The 8,943-nt window shown below is 38.8% G+C and overlaps 1 protein-coding gene across 2 annotated transcripts in view; it reads right to left on the bottom strand.

The window, feature by feature from the left end:
• Positions 1–8,943, bottom strand: part of LOC107566422 (neuronal-specific septin-3-like) — a 94,198-nt gene that overhangs the window by 11,768 nt on the left and 73,487 nt on the right. For both annotated transcript variants that reach the window (XM_016251880.1, XM_016251881.1), the window contains 3 exons: positions 4,486–4,614; positions 4,270–4,351; positions 3,216–3,353 (listed from right to left, as the gene is read on the bottom strand). In XM_016251880.1, coding sequence (XP_016107366.1) covers positions 3,216–3,353; positions 4,270–4,351; positions 4,486–4,614 — 349 coding nt within the window. The remainder of the gene's footprint in view (positions 1–3,215; positions 3,354–4,269; positions 4,352–4,485; positions 4,615–8,943) is intronic.

The following is an 8,943-nucleotide window of genomic DNA, read 5'->3' as shown; positions in this document are numbered from 1 at the left end:
GGATTCTTTAAAGATATATATGCTTTATAGACAGATAAGTTAAGAGTGACTCTTGAAGGACCAGCACCACATCCTCTTGTATCACTGTTTGAAGAATATATCTTCAAACAGTGATACAAGAGGATGTGGTGCTGTTTGAAGAATATATCTTCCAGAATCTGGCAGTAAGTTTTGAGAGTTAATTTTTAGTCCATCTCGAGATTTTATCTGTAGAAGATAACCTGCTTAAAGGGGTCATATGATGCGATTTCAAGTTTTCCTTTCTCTTTGTAGTGTTACAAGCTGATTGTGCATAGATAAGATCCCTGAAGTTGCAAAGACTAAAGTCTCAAAACCAAAGAGATATTATTGGTAAAATGTGCTTGGAAAAAAATATAATCAGAATATCAACTTGCATAATAATTATGCATGCACTGTATTTTTCCTCTTCTGCTGTCGAGGTAATGCAAGAAATGTTGTGATTGTTTGTCAATCTCTCAGTTTGGTTGTCAAGGCAGCCAATCAGAATTTAGCAGCCTCGGTCTCTGATTGGCTGGAATTAAGGCACATTCTAACGCTGGGTTGTGTTGAGCATGCGAGCTGTTGGCATTTATCGAGCACTGAAGGCGGGCATCAGGTGAGCAAGCTAGTGAAACGCTGCACGTCTGCACACATCCAAAAACTTATTTTAAATGCAAAATTGATTTTCGTGCGCTCAAAATACTTTCTTCTTTGCGAGACAAACATTTTCTCCACAAAACTCAGCTTGCGCGCGTGCAAAACGCACTTTTGTGCACTCAAAATATGATCTTTCTTGGTTGTTCCCTCAGTGCCCTCATGGAGGTTCATTGATGCCCCTGCCACCTCGGTGCTTCAGGGCTCAGTGAGCTCCGACGAGCTAAATTCCCAGCTGCCGCCCGACAACGGTACGGCACAGGAGAGCTCGCCCCCTCAAGTAAGGGTGCTACAGCAGTCAGGTCGGACGTTCCCTGCCGGTCATCCGCTTCAGGGCACCGAACTGGCTCCTCTAATAATACCAGACGCCAGCCTCGAGAGGCTGGTTCCCTTAGTAGATTTTCTGGTAGCGTGGAAACTTCTACCAAATATCTCAAAATGGGTCCTGCAGGGCTTATGCAATGCCCCCTTTGAACCCATAGAAGAAGTTCGGTCAAGTTGCTCAGGCTCAAGACCATCTTTCTCCTCACTATTTCCTCACTAAAAAGGATCGGGGATCTTCAGGCACTCTCTGTTTCGTGCCTGAAGATCACTCGTGCCTTAGGGGTGTACTCACTTTTGTGGCCAGCGATTTAGGCATTAATGGCTGTGTGTTGAGTTATTTTGAGGGGACAGCAAATTTACACTGTTATACAAGCTACACACTCACTACTTTACATTGTAGCAAAGTGTAATTTCTTCGGTGTTGTCACATGAAAAGTTATAATAAAATATTTACAAAAATGTGAGGGGTGTACTCACTTCTGTGAGATATTATAAAACTACTCCAGTAAAGTACAGATACTTGAAAAATGTACTTAAGTACAGTAACGATGTAAAACTACTTTGTTACTGTCCACCACTGTGTGACACTGAGAATTCAGCTTTGCTTTACATTAATACATTTAATTTTAAAGTACATTAAAATAGAAAACTTTTCTAATTTTAAATTGCAATAATATTTCACAATATTATATTGTGAAATAATATTCAGAATTTTTTATCAAATAGATACAGCCTTGATGAGCCTAAGAAACTTCTTTTAAAAATGTACTGATCCCAAACTTTTGAACGGCAGTGTATTATACTGTAAAAATATTTTCTCAGGAAACCTAAAATGTACATCATTTAGTTACATTAAGGGTCAAATCAAATATAAATTGCACATTAAAGTTAAAAGTTACACACTTTTTTGTGTACGCGCTGTACAGGTCTGGTATAAAGAATGTTTCTGCTCAGGTGGCCGAAATGTCCGCCCAATAGAGAAAAGTTTTGCTCAGCAAGAAAAAAAATTAGAGGGAACATTGATAGTGATGTACTGTAGAACTTCCAGAGTTTGTCTAACTTTCCGTTTGTTGAGAAAAATGAAAGGGTTATACACAGGTGCATCTCAATAAATTAGAATGTCATGGAAAAGTTCAAAAGTCTCAAACCCAAAGAGAAATTCTTTAAAAAAAGTTAAGACTCGTCCACGCCCTCCTAAAATGCCTCATTTAAACACACCCCCACATGTCTACGTCACTATGTGGGAAGATTTGCATAACACCGCCCAAATGTTCACACAAAGAAAGAAGGCGTAACTTTGATTCTCGCTGTAGTATTGTTGCCGCCACTGCCATGTCATGGAGACGCTGTGTTTCCTTGTGAAAGCAAAACTACTTTGTTTGGTCTTCCAAAAGAGGACATAACTAGAAATCAGTGGTTAAGTTGTATTTGCAACACTGTTCCAGAACAGTTCAAACCAAATATTCAGATGTGTGCAGCGCATTTTACAGAGGACAAGGACTGTTTCCTGGGAGAGTAGCCTACAATGCCGGTGTTCTGACAAATAATGCTGACTCACAGCCTGTAAGTACGTATTCATATTTAAAGGATTTGCCACTGATGATTCAAACACGTCTTTTGAGCAGTGTAGAGTAGCGCTTGTTGTTTGTAATTTCTCCGATCACAAATGCAGACATGGTTTTATGTTTACGCGGCGCGATGCAACGCAATGCATAAAAAGACAGTATAAGTCATTATAATCAGTAAATATGTCCCCACTGTATGCTACAAATACCTAATTTGTCATGGGTTTTATTGGTTTTGTCTCGTCGCGCCGGGACACGGCATGCCATCACAGTATGGTAAGGGGCGTAATATTTCCATCACACGCTTGAGGTATTCGGCCAATCACAACACAGTGGATAGCTGGCCAATCAGAGCACACCTCGCTTTTCAGATCGATAAGCTTTGTAAAAATCAACGCATTTCAGAAAGGCAGGGCATAGAGGAGAAACAATAATGTACAGTATGTGGAAAATAATGGGGGTTTTTAACCTTAAATCGCATAAACACATTTCATTCCACCAAATACACAAAATAATGTTATTTTTTAGTAACGTCATATGACCCCTTTAAATTATCATATCAACAAGGCCCTACTATCTAAGCAAACATAATGTAACAATAACAAAAACCTATGTTTGGTATTTGTTTGAGTTTAAATGTAATGTGTGTGTGTGTGTGTGTGTGTGTCTCACCAGTGTCCAGTAGGAGGAATAAAATATATGCAGCAGTGGACTCGTGAGTCTGGAATCCTCTTCTTCCTTTCGATGTTGATCTCTTCCTGTAAATACTGTTCGTACTGTGCATTAATGAACTTCATGATGGGCTGCCAGCTACAAACAGATCAGACAGATGGGGAGACACCAGGAAACGCATGAGATTTAATAAGACTAGAAGTCGACCGATAGTGGATTTTGCCAATACGATAGCTAGGATGGACCACACTGGCCGATACCGATTAATTAACCGATAGTTTTTAAAATGGATACTGAACAAAAACTAAAATAGTCCTTTAATAAAAAAACAGTACTGAACCATACTACTAATCAAAATAAAAGCGCAGAGCTGAGTCTAGGGGAACTCACCGGTATCACACCCACTCCGGCCGCATCGTGTTCAACTCGAGCAGCGGTCTAAAACAGTTTATTTAATCACCAAACGGACACAAGTTTACTTCAAGAATGAACAATGAGGCATAGATGAGTATAAAGTTCGGTGTTTAAAAAAACGGAGCAAATGGAAAGAGAAAGTGCGATCTATATTATAGCTCTATAAATTAAGCATACAGAATTTATTAGAGCCACAGAAAGACAAATGTTTCACTGAAAATGCACAATATACAATTCATTATGAACATCAACAAAGATTCAGGACAAATGTAATTTAATGGAAAACTATGTGAATCGCGCTCTGTGGTGCGGCAGGATTTTCTGTCGGCTGCATTTAAATCCACGTCTGAAGTTTCCCCCTCTGTTCAGCGTGCAGTGTCATGTGTCTAAACAAACAGCACGTGCTGTCAGTGATTTCAACCACTAGAGTCCGCTCTCGCACTGTATAACGACAGTAGACCCTTCTCAGCCGCTCCAGCAACGGACGCAACCCGGAAAACTATCGGCATGGATTTTTGTTCCAGCAATCAACTATCGGTGCCGATTAACCGGCAAAACCAATACACCGGTCGACCTCTAAACAAGACCACCAAGTAATCAAAGAATTAGTTGAATAACAATGAATAAAGCTGACACTGACCAGTTCTCATTGTTTATCTGGTCTCCGAAACCTGGAGTGTCAATGACAGTCAGCTTCATTCTCACTCCTTTCTCCTCGATATCTGTATAAAAGATGAGTTTGAAAGTGGATAACTAAATGTATGAGACAGTCAGAAGTGTTAAAATACGACTTTAAATTATCCTTAAATGGATAAGCAGGTGTTGGCTTCAATTTTAGTTCAGAAGGCCTTTGTACCATGACTGATGGACTTGATCTCAATTGTCTTGGGAATTCGGTCTTCCTCTGTTGTCATCAAAGATCTGCGACTCACTTTAGATTTAAAAAGTGTGTTCATCAATGTGGATTTACCCAGACCACTCTGACCTGTACAAAGAAAGAAAGAAAAATAAATCAATGTCTTAAAGGGGTCATATGATGCAATTAAAATTTTTCCTTTCTTGGTGCATAAAGAAGATCTGTAAAGTTGCAAAGACTAAAGTCTCAAATCTAAAGAGATATTCTTTATAAAAGTTAAAAAGTCAACCACACCTACCTAAAACGGCTCATTCTAACATGCCCCCACATGTCTACGTCACGATGTGGAAAGATTTGCATAACGCCGCCCAAATGTTCACACAAAGAAAGAAGGCGTAACTTTTATTCTTGTTGTAGTATTGTTGTTGCAGCCGCCATGTCGTGAAGGCGCTGTGTGTTTCGTTGTGAAAGCGAAACTACTTTGTTTGGCCTTCCAAAAGAGAACGATATCTGCTTTGTCATGCCTAGAGCTGTTCCGTGCTGGTCGCTGAGAAAATACATCAACATTGCGCTGTGGATCGCCGGATCGGAGTCCAGCTGGCCGCGCCGTTCTCAAGCATGCCGGCCTCCGCTCACTCAAGCCCGCTGTGCGTGATGCTGTGTGTTTCGTTGTGAAAGCGAAACTATTTTGTTTGGCCTTCCAAAAGAGGACACAACTAGAAATCATTGGTTAAGTGGTATTTAAAGTATGGTAAGGGGCGTAACATTACCGTCACACGCTTGAGGTATTCGGCCAATCACAACGCACTGGATAGCTGGCCAATCACAGCACACCTCGTTTTTCAGACTGACGAGCTTTGTAAAAATCGACGCGTTTCAGAAAGGTGGGGCATAGAGGAGAATCAATAATGTACAGTATGTGGAAAATAATGTGTTTTTTGAACCTTAAACCGCATAAACACATTTCATTACACCAAATACACAAAATAATGTTCTTTTTAGCAACATCATATGACCCTTTTAAATTGGCACTGGGGATGTTGATTTAATAAGTTGATTTAGTGCAATTAAATTTTTCTTTTAAAGTATAAGGACAAAATTACACAATTATCCCTAGAATACATGAACCAAAAAAAACTACAAGAATGCATAATTGGGTCATATTGGTTTACTTAATAAAATGAATAAAGGAATTAATTATATGTTTTACTGTTTTCTACATAAAATCATCCTTTATAAGGTAAATAACATTCTGTGAAAATTTAACATTGATATCTTTAATATTGACTGAGTAAGACCATGTCAAATACTGAAATCATAATGAAATTAATGGTTGAAATCAAACTTTGATGCTTGAGCAGCAAATCAGAATATCAGAATGATTTCTGAAGGATCGTGTGACTGGAGTAATGATGCAAAAAATTTAGCTTTGAAATCACAATAAATTACATTTTAAAATACATTCAAATAAAAATAGTTATTTTAAATATAGTATAATTTTTTCAAAATGTTACTGTTTTGCTGTACTTTGGATCAAATAAATGCAGGCTTGGTGAACAGAAGAGACTTCTTTAAAAAAACATAAAAAATCTTACTGTTCAAAAACTGTTGACTGGCAGTGTATAAGCAACTTTAATTTTTCTCTAATTTCTAGCTTTTAATTGACTTAGAAATCAGATAACTGCTGGACAATAACCAATAATATTGATTTGTTTATATACTACAAACACTTTTTTATCACATAATAAGGCAGAATAGTTTCTATACTGTAATAAATGCTATGTCAATTAGCACTGCATTGTTCATATACTATATTTATTACCTGGAGATTACTTGACAAACAAAAATAACCCATACAGTGGGTACGGAAAGTATTCAGACCCCCTTAAATTTTTCACTCTTTGTTATATTGCAGCCATTTGCTAAAATCATTTAAGTTAATTTTTTTTCCTCATTAATGTACACACAGCACCCCATATTGACAGAAAAACACAGAATTGTTGACATTTTTGCAGATTTATTAAAAAAGAAAAACTGAAATATCACATGGTCCTAAGTATTCAGACCCTTTGCTCAGTATTTAGTAGAAGCACCCTTTTGATCTAATACAGCCATGAGTCTTTTTGGGAAAGATGCAACAAGTTTTTCACACCTGGATTTGGGGATCCTCTGCCATTCCTCCTTGCAGATCCTCTCCAGTTCTGTCAGGTTGGATGGTAAACGTTGGTGGACAGCCATTTTTAGGTCTCTCCAGAGATGCTCAATTTGGTTTAAGTCAGGGCTCTGGCTGGGCCATTCAAGAACAGTCACAGAGTTGTTGTGAAGCCACTCCTTCGTTATTTTAGCTGTGTGCTTAGGGTCATTGTCTTGTTGGAAGGTAAACCTTCGGCCCAGTCTGAGGTCCTGAGCACTCTGGAGAAGGTTTTCGTCCAGGATATCCCTGTACTTGGGACTTAATTCATCTTTTCCTAATTTGCAACCAGTCGTCCTGTCCCTGCAGCTGAAAAACACCCCCACAGCGACAGCCCCTGAGTTAAATATATGAGTGTCACAGCAAAGGGTCTGAATACTTAGGACCATGTGATATTTCAGTTTTTCTTTTTTAATAAATCTGCAAAAATGTCAACAATTCTGTGTTTTTCTGTCAATATGGGGTGCTGTGTGTACATTAATGAGGAAAAAAAATTAACTTAAATGATTTTAGCAAATGGCTGCAATTTAACAAAGAGTGAAACATTTAAGGGGGTCTGAATACTTTCCGTACCCACTGTATATTGTCGCAATCATATGTTTAATGTCTTCATGTTCCCAAACGTTTCTGTTTTTCTGTGAAAACAACTGTTTTTGTCCATATTAGGAATTTCCTCCTACGACTTTCTGCACGAGAGCGCCCTCCGGCTTCGAGTATGAATTAAACATACACTGCATGGAATGTTTAGCGCTCCGTGATGTTCATCTCGCCTTATTCTGGGTCCGAATAAAACATCAGATCATGCACAGACTATCCTGTCTCTTTCAATTTATATCTATATTTATTCACACCGGCTCTTGAAAACCTCTATGCGAACACACTTGCCCGAAAAAGTGCGGGGGACGAATTTACGTGATATTACATGGTCTGAGGAGATACTACATTTCACGAGGAATTTATTGACCATTAAAAAGTATGCATATGTGTAGTATGAAAGCAATCTGGACATACTATAGCCATACATGATGGCGTTGTCATGTGTTTTATGGCATCAGTTGGGTTTCTTCCCTGTCATTCATGACTCTTCTCTGTGGGCTTTATATAGTAAAGCATCCATTGAACCTCTGCTGGAATGTTCGTGGAAGTACTAGGTCATCCAGCTACTTTTCACCTACTGTTTTATGAATACTGCAAATTTGGACAAACTACAAATTTAATGTACTGATTTTGGCCTTTGTTTCTCAACTCTGTCCCTTGGGGTCCACTGTCTGGCAGAGTTTAGCTCCAATCCTAATCAAACACACAATCAAGGTCTTCAGGATTACTAGAAGATGACAGGCAGGTAAGTTTGATCAGGGTTGGAGCTACTCTGCAGGAGAGTGGACCTCGCAGGCCAGAGCTGAAAAACCCTGGCATATTATAAAATATTTGTTCAAAGGACTAATGTCCGAGACAAATGCTTGATTTAGAGCAAAAGTAGCATTTAGCATCTAACACCATGAGCAGTGTTCACGACATCTCACACCAAGACACCACTAAACAGCTCAGCTACAAATTCATCTCCAGACACTTGCATTGCATGTTTTTAAACGCATTCAAAATTAACAACCCTAATTCATGTGTTAAAGTAAACAAACAAATAGCCATATACTAAGTGGAGTAAACGGGACTATGGTAAAGTGTGTGTGTGTTTATATGTGAGCGACTGTGAGTAGCATTTTCATTCCCATATGCAGATTTGACCCAACATCTGCCCCCAGGTCCATTCAATGACCGTGCACACACACAATTCTATAAAAGAGCCAGTGTTTCTAGATGAGATTCATGGGAGCAGCTTGTTGGATCTCTCACTGACATCCATGATAAAGCAAGAACAAAGGTTGCAGCTGGAATCAGTTGAGTGGAGCAGCCAGGCAGATTCTCTCACTGCAAAAAGCATTAACCATGTCCAGCTGAATTCTACAGGGATTTTTTTTTTTGAAAACATATTGGCGTACATGTAAGTAACTGAAAAACCATCCACTATAAAATCCCTGAAAGCAACCGCCAACCAAGGTTCAAGCTTAAAAAGTTGGTATTCATATTCAGTGAATATGGCATATAGGAATAAAGTCATGATTAACAGTCAGTCAGCATTTGCATTGTATCAGTAGAGGTGAAATTGTTGGTCTAGTGCTGGGTGGTGTTGCCTGCTGATTGAAGTTACTTAAGGGTTGTAGGTTCAAACAGATCTGCCTGAATTAAAGATGTAATGGCAATGAATGAAA

The sequence above is a fragment of the Sinocyclocheilus grahami genome, unplaced genomic scaffold (assembly GCF_001515645.1).
Source record: "Sinocyclocheilus grahami isolate Dianchi unplaced genomic scaffold, SAMN03320097.WGS_v1.1 scaffold1074.1, whole genome shotgun sequence".
NCBI classification, from domain to species: Eukaryota; Metazoa; Chordata; class Actinopteri; order Cypriniformes; family Cyprinidae; genus Sinocyclocheilus; species Sinocyclocheilus grahami.
The sequence above is the reverse complement of the archived record's forward strand: the minus strand, read 5'-3'. Positions and strand labels throughout refer to the sequence as shown.